This window comes from Perognathus longimembris, unplaced genomic scaffold, assembly GCF_023159225.1.
Source record: "Perognathus longimembris pacificus isolate PPM17 unplaced genomic scaffold, ASM2315922v1 HiC_scaffold_5499, whole genome shotgun sequence".
Classification (NCBI taxonomy): Eukaryota; Metazoa; Chordata; class Mammalia; order Rodentia; family Heteromyidae; genus Perognathus; species Perognathus longimembris.
The window spans coordinates 38561-59887 of NW_025960932.1; the positions used below are offsets into that span (position 1 = coordinate 38561).

Consider the following 21327-nt stretch of genomic DNA (forward strand, 5'->3'; position numbering starts at 1 on the left):
CACTGCTCATGGGAACAGAGTACAAATGCCTTGGAAATCATGCAATTTCCTCAAAAGGCTAGGCACGGTTATTCTAGGACCCAGCAATTCCACTTTTATTTATCTACCCAAGAGAAAGACATGTGACCAAACACTTGCATAGCACTACGCATAATAGTCCCAAAGTAAACCAACCCAACTGTCCGTCAATGGGTGGTCAGACTAACTATCCACACAACAGACTGTAGTGTGGTAATGAAAGGGAATGAGGTAATGACACATGCTACAAGGTGTGAAGAAAAGACACAATAGGGCTGTGCACTGTATGGTTCCTTATAGGAAATGTCAGGACAGGGAAATACACACACACACACACACACACACACACACACACACACACACACACACACACACACACACACACACAGCTTATGGTCCAGGAGGAGAGATGGGAAGTGCTTATGGGGTACTGTGTTTTCTTTTTAGAATGCTGAGTAGTGATGGCTTTGAGGGCTCTTCTCAACCACAGAGTGCAGCACATCTGTGTTCCCAGGCTGTGGAGGCTACGTATGGGAGGTTTGTGGTTGTCGACCAGCCTGGGCAAAGACTGAGACTCCATTTCCATAGAAGGAAGCTGATGGAGGTGATGCACACCTGTAATCCTGCCAACAATGGGAAGTGTTAAGGTAGATGGATAGCAGCTTAGATGGACACCTGAGTGCAATGATCCTTAAGAAAAAAAAAATGCTTAGCGCGCATGCGCACACGTGCCTAGATGCACACACACACACACACACACACACACACACACACACACACACCTGATTTAGATAAAAATTATCTTGTGCCCTTGTGCTGTCATCTCAGATGACACTACTTCTAGGTTACTTTCACATGCCTTATTTTATTTTACAGTACTGGAAATGAACCCAGGTCTTCAGGCTCTCTGGGCAAACACAGAATCCATGAGCTACACCCCTAGTCTTGGAATCATTTAGTAGAACCATAATTCTACCAATAAGAAATGGCAGCACGGGAACATGGCAGATGCAGAACAGGGCTATTGGCACTCTCCTAAGCCCAGGTGAAACCCACTCCACCACCAGTGAGGACATCATTTCATTCCAGGCAGCCCTGGAATGTTCCAAGAACTTGACTGAAGTTGGGGGGAAGGGGACAGGAGGAAGCCGATCTCATCCCTCTGTCTTGGAAAGAAGAAAGAGCCTTCCAAAAAGACTTATCGGCCTTCTGGGTCATAGATCCATGTGTTCGCTGACTGGCAAAACTTCATTTCTCCCAGGGCACTGGAAATCCTAGCTATTCAAAAAGGCTGAGATGGGAAGACTGAGGTGTGAAAAAAAAATCCATGAGACTCAGCTCCAATACACCGGCAAAAAGTCACACATGAAGCTGTGGCTCAAGTGGCAGAGAACCAGCCTTGAGCGAAAAACCTAGAGGAGAGCCTAAGTCCCTGAGTTGTCAAGCCTCGGTATGGACACAAAATGGAACAACAAAAAAAAACCCCACTTCAGTTATCTCTTTGGAGTCTTGGTGGTATATAAAAATAAAAAAGAATCCATGTGTCCTTTGGAAAAATCCATAGTGCATTCTATTCTCCATGAAGCATGAGGAAACCAACCAAAAAGATCCCAAGGCCCCTGGGCTGCAGGGGCTCTGGCATTCCCCCTCTTCAAGACCTCCCTATCACACGCTCCTTGAGGATTCTATAGCTCTACTTTACCCAAGGAACAGGTAAGAGCCTGGAAAGAATCGTAAGCTACCCAGCCAAGGCGGAAGCAACTTCTGGTTTTCTATTGGATCCACTTGTCGGGTAGTGCTGGCCCCAGTCAGCCCCTCTGGGGAGTCACCCCAGTTCCTGACAAAAGAGCCTTCAGCTTTGTCTTTGGTGAATTCCCTCCACCCACTACGACATCTCCACCCCACCCTGCCCCAGCACGGGAAACCATTTGGTAAGACACAGGTATTAAAAAAATAAGCTGCGTGACATTTATTTCGGTCCTGTTAACATTAATATCTGTAGAAACATTTTTTATTGTCAGTATAAAAATTAACAGGCTTTATTAAATACTTTCTCCAATTTTGTAACACGTAAAATCAGTGTAATCTGCATTCACGTAGCGTGGCTATAGCAAAGTGAGTAGGTGTTTCCAAAGGCAAACCAGATGTTAATACGGAATTCACGACATGGCGATACTTTGGCTGATGTTGGTATCAGGCCAGATCTTTCGGTGAGGTCTCCTCAGAAGTAGACAGAAGCAATCAATCCCATAGGAAGAGAAAAGGATTCTCCATATTCTCAGCAGAACGACCCTTTCCCTTCAATTTTCTGATAGGGCTCGGAAATCGCCAAAGGCTGACATCTGAGGCCAAAGAACTTGGAAGCTGTGATCAAAATCCATGGAAGAAAACACAGACTAATCTGGGAAATGCACAATTCAAGGGCAGAAAGCCAGCTGCCCGGCAGAACCCATTCTGCTGTTGTTTCCCAGAGGTCTGTCCTCAAAGACTGGATTAAGGCATCTTTGAATGAGGACACTGGTGTCACTTGAGTCTTGGTTGCTCTGGCCCAAAGACCAAGCTGCATACCAAAACCAAACACGCTCCTAGAAACGGGTTCCTGTAACACGGGCATGTAGGATGTTTAAGCACAATCTTCTGACAGCAGAGTTTAAACACAAATAAATCAAAACTCCATTTCCCCCCCAAATTAGTCATATATTCTAAATCTTTCTCCTCTCAAAGGATCTGACAACTAGTTAAGTTCCAGCCATAGATTAATTAGTCTTTTGTGCTGCCTGCATACAAATGCCACTTAAATTACAAAAAAACTATAAATGATTAATTGTTTTGTATATTACCAATTCATTAATAAATTAATGTTATACCATTTTCCCTGAAAGCAAAAGTATTTTTTCCCACCTCTGCTAGGTGAAAATTAAGAAATTCTGTCTAAAAACAGCAATTAGCAAATAGCTATTTAAAAAAAAAAAAGAGAGAGAAACCAATTTTCTAGGTGCATTGGGACATCCATTTAAAATCAATACAAAAAATAATTCCTTGTAAATATATAATATATATTTATACATAATTTGAATATATTTACATACATCCAGCACCTATATACTGCATTTTGTGCTCTGTAAGGGTGTGCTGAAATATATTTTCTCCAATTATTACAAAATTAACAAGGAAGGCAGAACAGGTGTCTGCCTTGAGTCCGACTGGGTCGCAGCCAGTCTCTGGGGCGGGTCAGAGGGCGGTAACATGGCGTCTGTCCACTGCTCCGGAAACGTTCTCCTGACGAAAGACGACAAGTTTTCAACTGTATAACCCTTTCCACGTGTGCCCATTATGTTTCCAATTCTTGACTCCTCTGATCCATATATACAAGTGGAGGCGGCAGGCTCGGGGAGGCCTGGCCTCCGTGCTCAGTGTAGGTAGGTTCCTGGCTGGGGGTGGGGGGGGGCAGGAAAACACATTCGCTCATGTTTTAATGCTGCCATTTATGTGTGGAAACTGAGGCAGGCAGGGTTCGTAAGGCATGGGGTCCGGAGAAAATACAGAGTCATCTCCTGAAGAACAAGAGCTCCTTGTGTCGGGGTAGCTAGGAGAATACTGTTCGAGAGGCTGAGTGAGGTCCAAGTATTCCTGAAAGAAGGGAAGAGAGACGTTTTATTTCATCTCGGGTCAGGATAACAAGGTGAATACGGTTCGAGAGGCTGAGTGAGGTCCAAGTATTCCTGAAAGAGGGAAGAGAAGAGTCTTATTTCAAACACTGCCTCCTTTGACATTTGTATCAGATTGGGGACGGTTACAGGGGAACCCCTGGAAGGCTCACAGCGCCCCAGCCACCCTGGTTGCGCAACACCCCAACTTCATTCGCTGAGGCTACCCTTCATTTTCCTCTTAGAATCCACCATGAATAAACCATTGGCAAAAAAAAAAAAAGAGAGAACTATGAAACTGTGTGGTGCTGTGGCTTAAGCCGGGAATCCTGGCTTCGGAGGAGGCTGAGAGCTGAGGATCGTGGTTCGAAGTCAGCCTGTGCGGAAAAGGTCTGTGACTCTCCTCTCAAATTAACTAGCCACAAGCCAGAAGTGAGGCTGTGGCTCAAGTGGCAGAGTGCCGGTTATGAACCAAAAAGGCCAGGTGAGAGCCCGGGGCCCTACGTGCAAGACTGAAGACAGACAGACAGACAGACAGACGCGGATACACAGACAGATCCAAGACTGTGTGGAGCTGTGACCCACAGAAACATGGGGGACCCGGGCGCCACAGCGCCCCAGAGCTCGCAGCTCGAGTCTCTGCAAAACAGAACCGTTCGGCAGGACCCCTTTAGAGAGGAAGGCCACAAATACCTCTTTTTCTGAATTATGTTGTCCCATGGCCGTCTCTAGGATAATTTAAGGGGACTACTGCCCCATTCGTTGTGTACTTGGACAGATGTAATTCATTACGCTCAGAAGCTCTTGAGTTAAAAATGTAAACAGGTTCAGAAGAGGCTGGGGTACACTCGTGGATGTGAAATCCATATGGGCCATGAAAGGAAAAGCCGAGGGAAAGGGAACTTTCAGAGTTCTGAAACGCAAACGTTTTTCTGTTCCCCAAAACACCAGCGGGTGTTGCTGCTCAGGGTCAGCCTGGGCCACTTCCTTCTGCAGGGCAAGGCGGGAGCCTCTGCCTGCTTTTGTAGAGCCCAGGAATAGCTAAGGATAGGTAAGGGTGTGGGGGGGGGGGGTGGAGAGAGAGAGAGAGAGAGAGAGAGAGAGAGAGAGAGAGAGAGAGAGAGAGAGAGAGAGTGTTCTGGGGCTTGACAGGGCCTCTTGCTCTCCCTTTAGCTTTTTCTCAAGGCTACTGATGTCCCGCCACTTGAGCCACACCTCCATTTTTAGCAAGGTTGCTGCTTTACTGGAGATAAAAAGTCTCAGACTTTGCTGCCTGGGCTGGCTTTGAACTGCAATCCTTGGATCTCAGCCTCTTGAGTAGCTAGGATTACAGGCATGGGCCCCTGGCGCCTAGCTCTAAGGACAGATTTCAAACATTCATAAATGGGTAGAAGAAGAAAAAAAAAAAATCAAGAGTCCTATCTTATGGCATCCAAAAGACACAAAACGATAGGAAATGATATAAAATTCCAATTCCAAGGCCGGTAAGTTTCCAGGGGACGCCAGACATCCACTTATTTACATGTAGTCTGGGTGGCTGGCCCCGGCCAGCGGGGGCAGCAGGGCTTCGACAGAGAACATATGGCCCCCGGAGCTGAAAATGTTTATGCTCTGGCCCTTCTCAGAAAGCATTTGCTGACCCTGCCTTGGAGCCAAAAAAAAAAAAAGAAAAAAAGAAAAAAGATTTCTTGGTCGTGCTGCCTTGACAGAGCTGGCACGTCGGGGCGATTCTGTTCGTACACCCAGGAGCCAGTGACTCTCTGACATGTGGTTTTGCTAAGAGGGGGCGAAAAGTGCAGACCGCAGCTCACACGGACGCCGCGTTATCAGCAAAGAGCCCGGGGAATGTAGGCCACCACACATTTGTAAGAGACAAAAACCGGGCTGTAATTTATCACCAGGGTTGGCAAAAGAGAGAGCCCCTATCCAAGAAGGGCTCCGACGGCACAGGCAGGAACCGCACAACAAGAGACACACACGCCCACCACATCAAAAGAGAACTTTTTGCTTACAATGATAAAAATGAAATTTTGTCCTAAATGGAACCATTTTTTTTCCCCCTTCGGCATATGGTAATGATTTTCAGAAGGAAAGCAACCTTCGATTTTTATATCCATTAGACAATATGGCATTCTGCATTCTTATGTTAGGGTACTACATATAAATTTCAGTCAGAACAGACTTGCTTGAAATGTAAATGTATAACTATGTACATTTACATGGGTGTATGGGATTATTAAAAGACAACTTTAGTGGGGTCCCTCCCCCCTAGTTTCTAAATGAAGTCATAAACTTTTCAGATCTGATAGGAAAGAAAAAAAAAAAGGAATATCACTGGATTCCCAGCCTAGGGTTAAAGGAACTTATACTAGAAACAACAGTTTTGGCAGAAGAAGAAAGTTAGGTTTTTTTTTTCCCCTCCCTTGAACTATTTCTTTCCTTTCAACTTCTGAAGGTCAGCTGTGTTCATTTAAATGCAATCTCTCCCTTTATCCAGCACAAACCACAGTCAGACTTGCAAGATAAAGTTGCTTGGTGAAGGGTTCATATCACTACATTTGACTTAGGAAACATTTTCCTTTTTTTTCTTAAAAAAAAAAAAAGATGACACAAATGATTTTCTAAACCAGAAATTAAGTGCACTAGCTCCCTTCAACCTTTTGTTGTGGAGACAACTGTCTCTCTTTTCTTTTTCCTGTGTGAAAAAAAAGATGTTGCTCTTTATTGACTTCCTGATGAATATCACAAAAATCATTAACAATTTGTCAGTTTAGTGTCAGCAGTTACCCCTGTAGTCCTCACTGCTCAGGAGGCTGAGATCTGAGGATTGGACTTTGAAGTTAGCCCAGGCATGGAAGCCCAGGAGACTTATCTCCAATTAACTACTAAAAAGCCTGAAGTAGAGATGTAATTCAAGTGGCGGGGCACCAGCCTCGATCGAAAAAGCTAGTTGTCTGGGCTCTGAGTTCAAGCCTCGATACTAGCATGCAACATGCATGTGCACATGCACACACACACACACACACAGTCTCTATTGTGGGTTGATCATCTTTCTTGCTCAGAGCATATTCTTCCCATAAGCTTTAAGACCATTTCATCTGCATGGTGCAGCCACCTCAAACATGTATGTGGGGTATTAAATGACTGAAGAGTGTCTCTTAAGTTAGCAGTGAGTATAAATATTTTACGGAGAAGAAATAAGCTCAGTAAGAACTACCAGGTCTCCCTTAAAAACCCCCCGAAAGTCACTCATTACAGGAAGTGGAATGTGTGTAGACAGAAAGAAATACAAGCCACGCTCTCTGCCAGGCAGATTACGGAAGACAGCACGACAGACAGAAGGTAGGATCAGACCCTCACCACATTCTGGCAGGCACAGCTGTGCTGAGCACAGTCGGTTCTCACACTGCTTTCCAAGGCTCAGCATAAAGCAAGTACAGAGCACATAGCTCCTTCCTCCACACCCTCAAAATGCTACAGCCGCCCCTTCCCCTCCCCTCGCCCTCCCCTCCCTCCCCCCGACCCACGTGACCAGGCCCCAGCACCCAGTCACCATCAGTGCATTTCTGGGGGGACCTGGGGCTCTGGTCCTATGAGTCAGAATTCACAAGAGGCGGTTTGGAGAAAAGACTGAGCCTGAACAGGAGCATGGAGTTTAACTCTGTCTGACCCCCATGGAAGAATGATAAACTCAACCACAGACTCCAACAAGGGAGCTTGCATTTAAAAAGAAATATGAGCTTGTCTCCAAAGCCAGGCAGGCTCCTCGGCTTCTGGAAGGAGGCTCTGACTTACCTCATTGGTGGTGAGAGTTAGAATCCGGTCCAAGTCTTCTACCAACTGCTTGAACGTTGGTCTCTGGGAAGGCACGGCATGCCAGCAGTCCCTCATCATCATATACCTGGAAAAAATGGATTTCCTTGGTGAATTAACCTCATTAGCTCTGGATACACAGCTAGAACAGGCAATAGGGAGATGTGCCCTAAGGAAAATCTTTCCGAGCTTTCTGAGCACTGCGATGAGGAGGTGTGTGGTTATTCAATTTCTTCAAAGATCCACTGCTGGGTTTTCTGAAGGCCAGTTTAATTTCAAAAACCAAACCAAACCACCTCACTTATCCACAATACTTTAGGGAGAGACCGGCATCAAGAAAGACCCCGCTATCTATGCGTCTTGGGGCCGGCACTGTGATAATAACTCACTTTTCAGGCATGTCTGGGGGGGGAAGGATGAAGTGTGTTTGTAGTTGGTCTCCGGGGTCTCTGTTCCTCCCCTACAAATGCTCCTGCCTGAGACACACTTCGGCTGCCTGCCTCCCTGCCTGCCTTCACTTTCTGGTGTTTTTTTTAATCTTAGGTTTTGTTTTGTGTGCACTCATACTGGGGCTTGAACTCAGGGCCTCACTGTTGCTTGGCTTTTCCACTCAAGGCTGCTGCTCTACTAATGAGCTCTACTTCTAACTTTTTTGCTGGTTAATGAGAGATAAGAGTCTCCTAGAGTTTTCTGCCTGAGAGATCTCAGCCTCCTGAGTAGGATTACAGGCAGGAGCCACCAAGCACCTGGCTCTTGGGCTGTATGTGTAAGATTCTAGTTGTTCAAGATGCCTCCGCTTTAAAACGTCAAGTTTGAAAACCACAAGTTTAAGGTAAGGTTTTCATGAACGAACAATCGGCCGCTGGTACTGGGCTTCACACGACCTGATCGGCTCTTGGATAGGTGGAGCTTCTCAGCCTTATCTTGATTGTGAGTTTCGACAGATCCTCTATGTCAGGAAAAAGCAATAGGCATGACAAAGAGCACAATAAATGCCTTTATATAATATACTACAAAATGTGGCCATTCATCAGACATCCACTGTACACTAAAAAGCACTCATGGGATTACTGAGATAAATCCCCATGAAGCAACACACAATGGAGGGCAGTCTCTCTCTGGGACAATCACTTTCTTAGTTCACCAGCTCTCCCCCGGCTTGGGGAGTGGAAAGCTTCCTTTTCAAAGCGTTGATTCTATTGCACAAGGCACGCGTCACTAGCACAACCTAAGTCCACTTACAGAGAGTGGGAGACTTTTCTAGAAACCAGCGCATGGTTTTATGGTCAGGCAGGGCACCCAAAATAGAGATGAAATAAGGGTAACCAGATACTAGTTCATTAGCTCTGAGGAAGGGTGGTTGATGTCCATCTGTCATGGTGATTTTCAACGGTCAAAGAGGCTCCGGAATTTCCCAGTGGCCACGCTGAGGTCAGAAGCCACCCCTCATCCTCCGCAAGGGCAACCCCGTGGCATTCTAGCTTGATCCATGTGGATTGCGTGGCAGTGCAGCGGCTCAGGAAGATGGTTGCACTGCCCAGGCCCGGCCCTGGCAGCCAGATGATGCCATCTGTGGTTTAAAGCCCACGCAAGACGCTTCAGCAGGACTTTCTTCCTTGTGGACAAGCGATGGTTGCCAGCGTCACTGTCTAGCTCAGAGACGGACCCTAGAGGTCTCCAGCAGCGCCTCTTGTTAGGACACGTTTAGAAAAGCAGGGCCTTAGGAGAGGGAAACAAGTCGGGAGGAGGCGGCCGGCGGGCCAAGCCATGGCACACTTACAGCTCATTGGTGCAGTTGGCCGGCTTATCCATCCGGTGCCCTTCCTTCAGCAGCTTAAAAAGTTCCTCCACGGGAATCCCTGGGTAGGGCGACCCCCCTAAAGTGAAGATCTCCCACATTAACACCCCGAAGGACCAGCTGCAAAGGAGAGAGAAGACACAGCATCCTGAGCCCGTGCGAATCACAGAAACCCCAACGTGCCCGGTTAAAACTAAACACGCACGCTCCCTCCTGAAGCCGGAGACACACGAGCCTCCGGCACACGGTCCATTCTTTGCCTGATCTCCCCGGGAGCCTCCCTAAGCCATGCCCTCGGGGGGAGATGCGCTGCTAGAATGTTCTAGCCATAGACAGAAAGGCGCACCACAGCACCGCTCTTCCGAGTTGTCCATGGCAAATGTGGCGCTGGATGTTGGTGGCCTGAACGTCAAGCCCTCTGGGTCCGTCTAGCCTCCCGTCTCTTCCTGTATGGCTCACACGGGGACCGAGGCACACTACAGCAACAAGCCGATTCTGCGGCAGGACTCCCGCCCTAGGTGGCGAGCGGAGTCCCCACTTGCTGAGATGGGATAAGATGGAGGCCTGGGGTTCGGATGTAAGCATTCTGTGTCCCGGATGAGAATCCTACCACTGAAACGGAACACACTTCACAGGGTGCCACTGATACTTGGCTCTTCAGAGACCCACCGTGGACTTTCGAAGCCCGGTTCATGGCACTTAAGTCAAGCTGAGAATCCCAGGCTCCCTACTGTCACCGTAGCTCTGGAAGCTTCCTGGCTCTACGCTGCTCAGTAGCAGGAATGAATCCACCCTCGCATTTCTACTGAGCACCAGCGATGCACTAGCACACGAGATGGGCAGAAACAGCTCTGGGCCTAGGTTTGCTCACTGTACAAATTGGAATGAAGACATTCTCCTTCCAGGATTGCTGAGAGACCCAACCAGCGGAGCGATGAACTACTCCCATCCTCCAACCTTAATCCTCTCGCTCACACCACATTTTTCTTTTAAAAAGCTCAACTGTTTGTTGTTGTTTTTTAACTCTCTTTCTGGAAAAACTACACACTCTCAGCAACTTGCAAAAAAATAGGACCTTTCACCCAGTTGTTCCCAAAGATAATATCTTCAACTGAATTTCCCTATCTACAATATCAGCTAGAAGCTGACTTTAACAGTATTCCTAAGTGTGTCATAGTAGAAATATTACGTAAATTTTACTTTATATCTAGAACATAATCAAGGAGACTATGACAACCTCCAAATTAAAAAAAAAAGTGTGTGTGTGTGTGTGTGTGTGTGTGTGTGTGTGTGTGTGTGTGTGTGTGTTTTAGCTGATATTGGGGCTCAAACTCAGGGCTTCACGCTTTTCACTTACAGTTGACCACCCAAGACACACCTTCAGTTCCAGCTTTTTGCTAGTTAATTGGAACCTAATCAAGAACCTTTCTGCTCAGGCTGGATTTGAACCATGATATTCAGAGATCTCAGCCTCCTGAGTGGCTAGGATTATAGGTGTGAGCCACCCATACCTGGGTAAAAGAATAACTTTTTAAAGAAGTGCTGGGGATTGAACCCAGAGTGCTATGCATGTTAGATGAGCTCTCTACCACTGGGTGACCTCCTCGGCCTTTCTAGTTTTTGAGATAGGGTCTCACTATGGAGCTCAGGCTGGTCTTGAACTCACAATCCTCCTGTCTCTGCTTCCTGAGAACTGGGATTTCAAGCATGCACCAGTAAGTCTGGCACAAGTACTTCTTTTGGGGAGTGAAGAGCAAGCCAACAACTTGGCAGAACTTGGTAGCACATCTGTTATCGATGGAGGGCACTGCTACTTACACAGGAAGAGAACAGCAGCCCCTGTGTTCTAAGAAGGCAGGCGTATTGGTGATCAAGCCCTGCGTACTAGGCCAGCCTTCTGGAAACTGGCTCTTGTGCCTTTCGTAATTATGCGAAACACAACAGTCACCAAAGAATGAAGGAAGGCCAAGCCCACACAACAGTTCTGCAGTCCAACTCCACAAAGGAACCAGAGGAAAGGGGCCACTTACACGTCACTCTGATGTGTGTATACTCTGTCAAAAAGGGCTTCGGGAGCCATCCACTTAACCGGAAGTCGCCCCTGCAAATACAGATTAAAAACACCCACAGATTAAAGCAAGTTTATACTGCAGCAGGTCAGCAAAGGAGCTGCGCCTTGTTCAAGAGCTGATACTCTAAGGGCTTTCACCTGTCAGTCCTCAGGGCAGACATAAGCTCCAACTCCAGCTATCCATCATATGTGGGAGGGCACAGGTCTGGACTCCTGCCTAAGACCCCCCCGCCCCACTCCTGAGAGTTTCATGGTTCTCTATCTCCCCAACACACAGACACACCCTGACCGACCTCTAGGCAAGAATTAACCCAGAAACTTCCAGGCACCTTGTTAGCTAGGAGAGATCTTGACAAGAACCCAGGGGTAAGTGATTGTTATACAAACAGGAGTGCTCACATGAACTAAACCTACTTTAAGATATATTTTAATGTGCTTCTATGGAGAGCCTTTTGGGTTTTGCTTTTGGTAGGACTGAATTCATGGCCTGGAATTGCTAGGCAAGTACTAGAGTCACACCTTGGTTCTTTTGGCTTTCTGATTGGGTCTTGTCCATTTGCCCTGCTGGCCTTGGACTATAATCCTCCTATTTCCACTTCCCGAGTAGCTTAGATTACAATAAGTGTGTACTCTACTAAGTTTATGAAGAGAAAATAATAATTAATAATAATAATAATAATAAAGGAGGACAAAGGCCTCCTCCAGCCCGGATGCCTATGATCTTGCATCTTAGGATGGTGTGCACCCCAGTTCACCCCGTCCCTACAATGTTAGGCCCTAGACTTACATTTGTGGTCTTTTTGTAATAGTCTATGTTGTTGATATCTCTGGCCAGTCCAAAGTCTGCTATTTTCATCACGTTGTTCTCTGTTACCAGCACATTTCTGGCTGCTAAATCCCGGTGGATACACTGAAACCAAGAAAGAAGGGTGAGAAACAAGGAATTTCAAAATACTTCCAGCACCAAAAGGGAACATTCCACTTAAAACTCAAGACGGAAAACACACTTCAGGTCAAAAACAGGCTGTTGTATACATACTCCAAGAGCCACAGCGGGGCTGTAAGCGGAAGCTTTTCCACTAGGATCCTGACCGTCCTACACGGGACACTGGTATTTTACTTTCTAACTAAAAAGAAACAAGGAACCCAAGGCCCCAAGCATCTCAGAAGAGCAAAAGTCACCCAGAAAACATCTTGCATCTGCATTTGTCTCACGGCACCAGTGTCTGTCTGTCTGCTGTCCACAAGGTCAGGAGGACCTCATCCTAGAATATTTTATCTCAACACCTGCTTTTCCCAAATTTTCAGACCATGTGGCTCAATCCAATACCATACCTTCTCCGCCACTTGATGGCTTCTCTCATCAGCTGACTTGATCTATTCCTAACAACTCTTAGCTCTCAACAAGGCCTAGTGCTCACAGCTTCGGTCTTTCCTCTCTAAGGGACGCGTCTTCTGCTCCCACCCCTCCTAACGTTGATGAAGAACTGCTTCCGGGGTAGATTCCTCGGACCTGACTCCTCCATTTTCCCTCTCTGATTTTGCTGGTGTACCTTGCACTCAAGGCCTGACACTCTCACTTGTCCTTTTTGCACCAGCATGACGCTCTACCCCTTGAGACATGCCTCCGGTTCCAATTTTCCCTTTCTGAAGCTTCACACACTCTTGCCGTCTTGGTTCTTCGGGTCTCCTCGGAGTCCTCCCCCATCCTCCTTCTCTTCCTTCCCGTCATCCCCTTGCACTCTTGGGCTAGCAGCTCTCCTCTCTCTCTCTCTCTCTCTCTCTCTCTCAAAAGTAGAAAACTGTTTGACACGCGTGTTTCCGCCTGTCCTCGTGGCATCGGTCCCCATGCAGACACAACAGCCGCACATTCCCACCCCGACCTATCCTGAAACCCATGTTCTTAGCTTCCACTCGTGCTGAGGCACGTCCACGCGGAGGTCCTGACATCTCCCATGCTTGGCGCACCGGCCTTCTTGTCACTCAAGTCCTGTGGATGCCAACTCCTAAGTGTCTCTCCACTCTGTGGCCTCGGCCTTAGAGCGGGCTTGAGGCGCTGCTTGCCTGGCATCCCCACGGGCTGCCACTTCCAAACTCCCCCAACCCTCCCCCCCCCCCCCCCCGCCGCCAGGGTTTGCAACACAGCCGGCGGTGCCTTCCACCGGCTCGTCGCAGGGCGAGTGCGCACACATCCACATTCTCAGTCCAACTGCTCCCCATCTTTGGCCCACACAGGGGACCAGGTGAGTCTACCACAAGGCTGAATGCAGCTGAAGACTGGGGCTGAGGTGTAGTCCTGGTGGTCACTCTACTCTTTTCTATTTTTATTCTTCGGTGCTGATGCGGGGTCTTGAACTCAAGACCTGTGCCCTGCCCGTTGCCCCTTGGCCTTCTCATACAAGGGTGGCTCTCTACCACCTGAGCCACGGCTCTACCTCTGGCCTCTTAGTGGTTCGTTGGATTTCCTTTCCAGGCTGGCCTTGAACCATGATCCTGAGATCTCAGCCTCCTGAGTAACCAGGATTGCAGGGGTAAGCCGCTAGAACACGGCAGGTCTAATCCTACAACCTCTACATTACCTGTCTACAAACGATACGCTTTTGTAAGCCCCAGTGTTCTTAGCTGCACTTTATGATGCCAACTCATTTCCCTTCTATTTTTAGAAGAGGTGTGGTATATAAAGAAAAAGAGACCCGGACAATACCAGAACATACTTCTTTCTAGCCCGGTTACTGGCCAAGGTTAACGTTCAGGAAGCAGAGCCTGCTCAATCCACTGGACAAACTGAAGCAAGGCTGGTCATGGAATGACCAGCTACAGAGGAGCTGGCTACCCCTCTAAAACACAAACACGTCTTCCTGCCCCAGGCCCGTGGTCCCCGTGTCCACTCGCTTCTGAGGGAGGCAGGAAGGCCACCAAGCCTGTGTGGCCCGGGCCAGACTGCGAGCAGGAAACGGGAGAGCTCCCAGCGCAGCGTGTGGATCCGCTCTGGGCTTGGGCCGGGTTCCTGGGTAGGAGGCCTCTTCCAACTGAAGTCCCAAGCCCCGGCCAAGCTCTCCGGGCCGTGGGCTCTCGCCGACATGGGCTCCGTGCACTTGGCAGGCGAGTGGTCAGAAGAATCCGGCCTCCCCCGCCCTGGGTTCCGACCACACATCACAACTCAACTGTGACAGAGACACTACCCAGCTCCCACCACCATCTTGTCCGGCACCGTCACCCCCGCGCCCCAGGATGCCAGGAAACAGCGAAGGCTCCCTCCCAAGGGGCTGGCCAAAGACTTGGAACCAGTGCCCAAGAAGAAGGAAAAATAACGAAAGGCGAGCCAAACCCCATCAATTCACAGAATCAGGGTTGTTTTCCAGTTCAGAGGACCGACTATTCACATAACTGGGGCCCTGGGGCAGCATGGTACCCCCTCTCCTACCAGGTTTGGGGTCGCTAAGGGAAGGAGAGCCAACGCTCTGTGATGCCCACAGCGGGCCATGGCTGACCGCATGTGGTTCCCATGGCAACCTCTGAGAGATGGGTGAGATGACACCCACTCTAGAGATGGGGTGAAAACCAGACCTGCTCGTGGTCAGCATTGTGAATGTGGAACTGGTGCTGGGATTTCCTTAGGAAACATTAGTTGCCTTGAACTAAACAAAGCCCTATGAATTGTGTAAGGCTCAAATACCCTACTACTGGCCACGTCAGTACAAATACCATGGCTATTGCTTTAGTGGTGTAACTCCACCCCTTAATCCGCACACCTATACACAATGACAGCTGCTTATGATCAGGGACAGAATGTTACCCCGGTCTCCCCAGGATGGCTGTAGATTGGGGGGGGGGGGGGGGCGGGGGGAGATCCTGACCCTTGCCCTGTTGCTCACCTCCATGTTCTAGAAGATGCTGTTGGTTAGTGGAAGTAGACTCTCTGAGGGGACCATTTTCCCCTGCCCCTCAATAAACTCACATTCAATTTTAATCTTAAGTGTTGGTACTGGGGCTTGAACTCAGGGCCTTGTGCTCTTGCTTGGCCTTTTCCACTCCAGGCTGGTACTCTCTACCACTTGAGCTACACTTCCACTTCTGGCTTTTTTTTGCTGGATAGAGAAAGAGTCTCACGAATTTGTCTGTCTGAGCTGGTATTAACCAGTTACTGGATCCTCCGATCTCCGTCTCCTGAGTAACCAGGATTACAGGCATGAGCCACTGGCACCTGGCTGATTTCACATAGAGTATCGTGAGTGAATTGCTCTTCTTAAAAATAATTTTTTAAAAATTATCTTTAAGTCGTTGTACAAAGGAGTTTGAATTCAACATGTCAGTTATGAGCACAATGTATCTGATCAACACCCCCCACCCCCCCCTTCTGCGGTGCTGTAAGGGGGGCAATCTTAAGAATAATCCACCTACACACCTACTTCAGATCTCTACGAACCACACAGACCCCTAGGACACATTACTGTCCCTTGAACCTCAGCAAAGGAGGAAGGGGCTGCAAACCCTCCGCCGGGGACAGGGACCACCAATGGCGCTGCCTGAGTCCAGAGAGAGGCAGACATCCCACGAGAGAGAGCAGGCCACGGCGGGGCCGAGGGCCACGGACCTCCGTCGGGGACCAATCACTTCACCGTCAGTTCTGGGCTCCAAGCTTCCCTGTCATGCCTCAGCCCAAGACAGGGTCCCGATCACACCGAGGGCAGAGCAGTTCTGAGAGTTCCGTAAGGCTCCGCCCTGGCTAGCCCAAAGCTCTCCAAGAGCGGTTGGGGCTCTGAGGACCCTCATTTCTCCCGTCACACCGCTCTCGAAGGGGCGCCTGCTTCTCACCATCCTCTCATGCGGAGACGCGCTCACTTCCCCCTTTTGCAAAGTCCCTGAGACCCAACTCTAGGTTCTCCTTCTGCCTTACTGAGCAGCTTTAGGCCACGAAGGGTCTAAGGGGGTGGGGGGAGGTGGGAGGGGCGATCACTGGCTCCCGGACCAACCCGCGTGTGCTGCTTCTCTGCTCTTCCTGAGCCGGGCCATTCCGCTGACCTCTCCTTCTTCCAGAGCCCCTTCTGCGGCCCCTGTAAACCGCATCTGGGTCCCCTCCTTTTCCCGGCCTCCGTGCTATTTCTAGTCGTCTCAGGACTTGAGAGTTTTCCCAGGACGCCCCTCCCGCCCCCCGCTTCTAAGCTTCTCCCATGGGTGGCTTTGAAGTCACACCTCCCGACCAGCTTCCAGCCCCGGGGGCTGCGCTTCTTCGGCTGACCTCCCCCCCCCCCCACGGCTCAGTCCCTCCACACAAGCTCTAGGCTTTCCACTGCAACCGCCCCCACCCCCCCACCACCCCAAGAAGGACAATCAGGAGCGGTGTACAGTTTCCATCTTTCCCCTTCTCCCCAGCCCACGATCAGGCGAGCAAAAGGTGTCCAAAATCAAACACCCAACTCTCTTATTGCCTCGAGACCCAATAATCCCTGGCCCAAACCAAAGTCACCTTCCCCAAGACTAGGTGCTTCTGCCCCCTCCCGGGCCAGCACCAGCACCTCCGTGGCTACATCGGCACCCGGGGCAAAGCCCAGAGTCCCCACCTGGGGCTTTTAGGCCCTGAACTCGGAGCCTTGTACTTGTTCAGCTTGTTTCCTTGGCTGGTGCTCTACCACGTGAGCCAGGCCTCTAGCCTAGATTCTTGCTGGTTATTTGAGAGCTGGAGTCTCAGGGACTTTTCTGCACAGTTTGGCTTTAAACGGGGATCAGACTTCTTAGTAGCTGAGATTACAGGTGTGAGCCACCAGTGCCTGGCTTATTTCCAAGTTTTTCATCAATTTATTTTTATTCCATATTGACCAGCTATCTCTTCTACGGTCACACACAGTTCCTGCCCCATGAGGACAAGAACCACATCCATTTCACCGTAGCACTGGCTGCGGGCATGGGCCTTCGGGGAGGCCTGTGGAGTACTGATGGGTGAAGTGAAGAGAAGGACGGTGCCAGCCTCCCGCCATGTCTGTTCTAGCAGCATGGCCCTTCCCATCTACCCTGGGCTCAGAGTGGCCAAACCCGGGTAACTGGCCCACGACCCCAAGGAGCCACCGAAACAGTTCAGATGTGTCAAGACAGTTCCAAAAAGGTGAGCTATTCGCATGCCCAGATTTTCTATCTACTCGCTCGTTTCCTCTCCACGCTCAGCTTCTACACACGTAAACACACGCACATACACCACATGCACTTTGACAGCTAAACTCCTTCGAGGAGAGTTGCAAACATCCGCATACTATGCGTCTAAATTCTTCAGCATTTACAGGTTGAGTGACCCTCCCTAATCTGAAAAATCCAAAATCTACAACAATGGAAAGTCACGTGATGCCACGAAGGTAAAGTTCCATACCATAATAAAACTTGTTGCCTTCCCAGACACCAACAACATTAAACAAGTCCTTCAGGCCATGTGTTTACGTGGGCGTATAAAACACAGGTGAAGCTGTGTTTCGACTTGAGTCTCATCCCCGTGATGCCTCACTATATGCAAATATTCTCAAGACTTAGGGCTTCAAACATTCCAGAAAGGATCTGCAACCGGCAGCTCCTGAATGAACACAATGCCACCATCGCCTGGCTCCAAATTCAGCTTTGCCATAGCCATGTCACCAAAACCCGGACCATCCGCAAATTTAAAATTTCCTAATGGCCTCCAATTTCTATCTCAAAGCGGCCGCCCCAGGATTACACCCTCATGTGGTGGTTGTCTCGGTAGCCTCCTTGCACCTAGGATGGTCTTGCAGCATTTTTTCTCTTTTGTGACAGTGACATTGGCACGCAATGTCTCGTCATGTGTCCCACAGTCTGTCTGGATCTATCTGGCTGTTCTCTGGCGCTGGCGATGATCCGATTGGCGGCCTCTGCCCAGTATGTACACAGGCACAAAATCGCAGGGTGCAAAACTGCTCCTGAGTTTCTCAAAACCTGTATGTTGGGAGATTTTTACAGTGGGGGGGGGGGGGGGGGAAGGAATTCCCTGGAAAAAATCCTAAGCTCTGGACTCTCCAGAAAATTAGAAAAAAAGTAAAAATAACACATGATAGCCCAAGGCCATGTTCCTACACCACAGGGAACGGGGCTGGGGTGTTGTCGCTTCTCAAGCTGCTCCAGTTTTCATACTCCGGCAGGCAGAGGTCACCTCACACTGAGATCAGACAGGCCCCCGAGGGACCGAGTGTGTGGCTCTCCCGGCACCCCAGCTGACAGAGGGACTACGCCATCCGGAGAGCTCACCCACCTCTTTGGGGGAGCCACGGAACACCTGCTGCTGCAGGGGAGGGGTCCCATTATCTGAGCGTGAAGTGAAGAAGGCGGCTTGGGTCCTAAATGCCCCCCCCCCCCCACCGGGTGTGGGCACTGTTGTGAGCGGTAAGCGGCATGCCCGGAATGTAGGCGACTTCCCCCGGGGGAGCCGGCCAACTTCAGGCCGCGGCCAGTCCCTGAAGGAGACCGAACACACTCAGCTAGCCAGGACTCCGCGGAGCTGGAGCTCACCTCGCCCTTCCGTCCGTTTGCGTTCTCTGAGTACTTAACGGCATATCCCACTCCAAAGCCTGAACTCCAGATCTCCAAACTCCATAACCACAGAACAAGGAAGGCCCCAACTCACAACAAGACAGAGCCGACCTGGACAGCTCGGTGCCCGGGGACATAAAACCCAGCCGGGCCTCCGAGCAGAGATGTCTTCCTGCTCACCCCTGCCGTGCTACATTAGGCGTTTACGAGGCCCCTTCAGCCTTTTCAAGAGAGTTCACTGAACACGAAGGTGGGTGATGCCCTAGATATTTTCCGAGTTGTACAAGACATGTAAGGGCTTGATCTGGCAAACGAGCACGCCCGAACAGCCTGGCGTCTTCAAAGACACTTTTCTTTGGCCTCCACCCAACCAAGTAGAAGGGAAAAGGACTCACTTTTTGGGAAGCCAAGTACTCCATGCCCCTGGCCAGCTGATAGGTGCAGGATACCAAGTCTTTGAACGTCATCTGCTCCTCGGGAACCCGGTTGATGTCGTAGGAGTACTCCATGCCCGGTGGCCGCCGGGCCCGGAGGTATTCCCGGAGGTTGCCTTTGGAAGCGTACTCAACTATGACATAGAGGGGCCCTGGGAGGGAGAAAGACGAGGGGCTCAGAGAGCGAAAGCCAGGACCTGCCCGCCGGCGAGCCGGCAAAGAGCTTTTGACTGCAACTCAGTATGAATTTAGTCATTGTGTTGGTGCTACAGCCAAGCGCCTCACCATTGAGCTACGGCCTCAACGCTTCATTTTTTAACATCCAGCTAGGTGCTGGTGGCTCACACCTGTCATCCTAGCCACTCGGGCTGAGATCTGAGGATCCCGGTTCAAAGGCAGCCTGGGCAGTAAAAGTATGAGAAGCAAATTCACTCGGAAAAAGCTGGACACGGAGGTATGGTTCAAGTGGTAGAGGGCCAGCCTTGAGCAAAAGGAGTCAAGCAAGAATGTGCGGCCCTGAGTTCAAACCGCAGTAAGCCTGCCACAAAGCGCTCGCGTGCACACACAAACCCCTGTGTTATACTATCTCCAAATGACGTGTCTAAAAGCGTTATGAAACAGTGACTTGGCTGCCTATCATAGCTCTTCCCCTATCACCACCCCTCTCTCTCTGACGCCTCTTCAAAAGCCATGGCTAGTGAGTCTTCTCCCTTCAGTACTTTCTTCCAGTTCATCTTACCCACTCTATATACAAGGGCACCCAGAACATGATTATTTTTTTTTTATTTTTTATTTTGCTGGTCCTGGGGCTTGAACTTGGCGCCTAGGCACTATCCCCCGAGCCTCTTTGTGCTCAAGGCTAGTCCTCTAACGCTTGAGACACAGCACTATCTTTGGCTTTTTCTGGGTGGTTTATTAGAGATAAGAGTCTCACTGACTTTCCTGCCTGGGCTGGCTTCGAACCACAATCCTCAGACCTCAGCCTCCAGAGTGGGTAGGATTGTAGACGTGAGCCACTGGTGCCCGGCTCAAGAACAAGATTTTTAGTCCAAAGAATAAATAACAAAGGCAGGCAAGCTTTGCATTAGCATTCCTCAGGTACTGGCCCCGTGGAATCCAGCGAGGCTGGATCCTTCTCATAGCGACATGCTATTTCTGTCATCCCTGTACGGCACTTTACCGCTCCATTCTCCTTGGCGGTCCTAGGCTTCTGTCACAACAGCGGGGGAGAGGAACACTGTTACACTCGCTTCCTTATACACGCGCGCCATACGTTCTCAAGGGAGATGATAGCCCAGAGGCCAAATCCTGTCCACTTTGTGAATTGTAAACACTGGTATTAGGGCTTGAACTCAGGGCCTGACACAAGGGTGGCACTCTACCATGTGAGCCACACCTCCAACTTCTAGGCTTTTCTGTTGGTTAACTGGAGATCAGAGTCTCATGAACTTTCCTGTCTGGGCCAGCTACCAATCGCGATCCTCAGATCTCAGCCTCCTGAGTAGCTAGGAGTACAGGTGTGAGTCACTGGCACTTGGGACTGTTCACTTTTCTTCTGGCTCACGCCCCCGCCCCCCCACCCCGCCCGACAGCCAGCTCCACTCATCCCTTTATTGTGAAAGGCAATGAGGACTTCCAACAACTGAACCACCCACCAAAGTCCAAAATGTCTACGATCACCCTTTACAGAAAAAAAAGCTGCTGATTGCTGACTAGACCTACAGGAGAAACTGCCCAGACTTAGCCATCGTCAGTTTTACTAGCTACTGTCAAGTTGATTCCCGGTGTGCCAGGGAGGGCTCAGTCAAAGCAGCCCCGGGCTCTCTCCTCACAAGGGAGACGGCCATAGCTTCCTCCCACTTTCTCCCTTTGAAGAGTGCCCAACACCGGGGTTTAAGATCAGAGCCTCATGCTCCTGCCTGTTTTTCTGGCTTAAGGCTAGTCCTCTACCACTTGAGCCATGCCTCCAATTCTGGCTTTTTACTGGTTACCTGGAGATGAGCGACTCATGGATTTGTGTGC

At 49.6% G+C, this 21327-nt stretch overlaps 1 protein-coding gene across 3 annotated transcripts in view; it reads right to left on the reverse strand.

The window, feature by feature from the left end:
- Positions 1 to 1963: 1963 nt before the first annotated feature.
- Positions 1964 to 21327, reverse strand: part of LOC125345313 (fibroblast growth factor receptor 2) — an 81821-nt gene continuing 62457 nt past the window's right edge. For 2 of the 3 annotated variants that reach the window (XM_048337541.1, XM_048337540.1), the window contains exons 11-16: positions 19267 to 19457; positions 12135 to 12257; positions 11307 to 11377; positions 9259 to 9396; positions 7461 to 7566; positions 1964 to 3648 (exon numbers count right to left, since the gene is read on the reverse strand). In XM_048337541.1, the coding sequence (XP_048193498.1) occupies positions 3484 to 3648; positions 7461 to 7566; positions 9259 to 9396; positions 11307 to 11377; positions 12135 to 12257; positions 19267 to 19457 (794 nt within the window). In that variant the 3' untranslated portion in view covers positions 1964 to 3483. Of the gene's footprint in view, positions 3741 to 7460; positions 7567 to 9258; positions 9397 to 11306; positions 11378 to 12134; positions 12258 to 19266; positions 19458 to 21327 lie in introns of all 3 variants that reach the window. The other variant, XM_048337539.1, reaches the window with a different exon arrangement.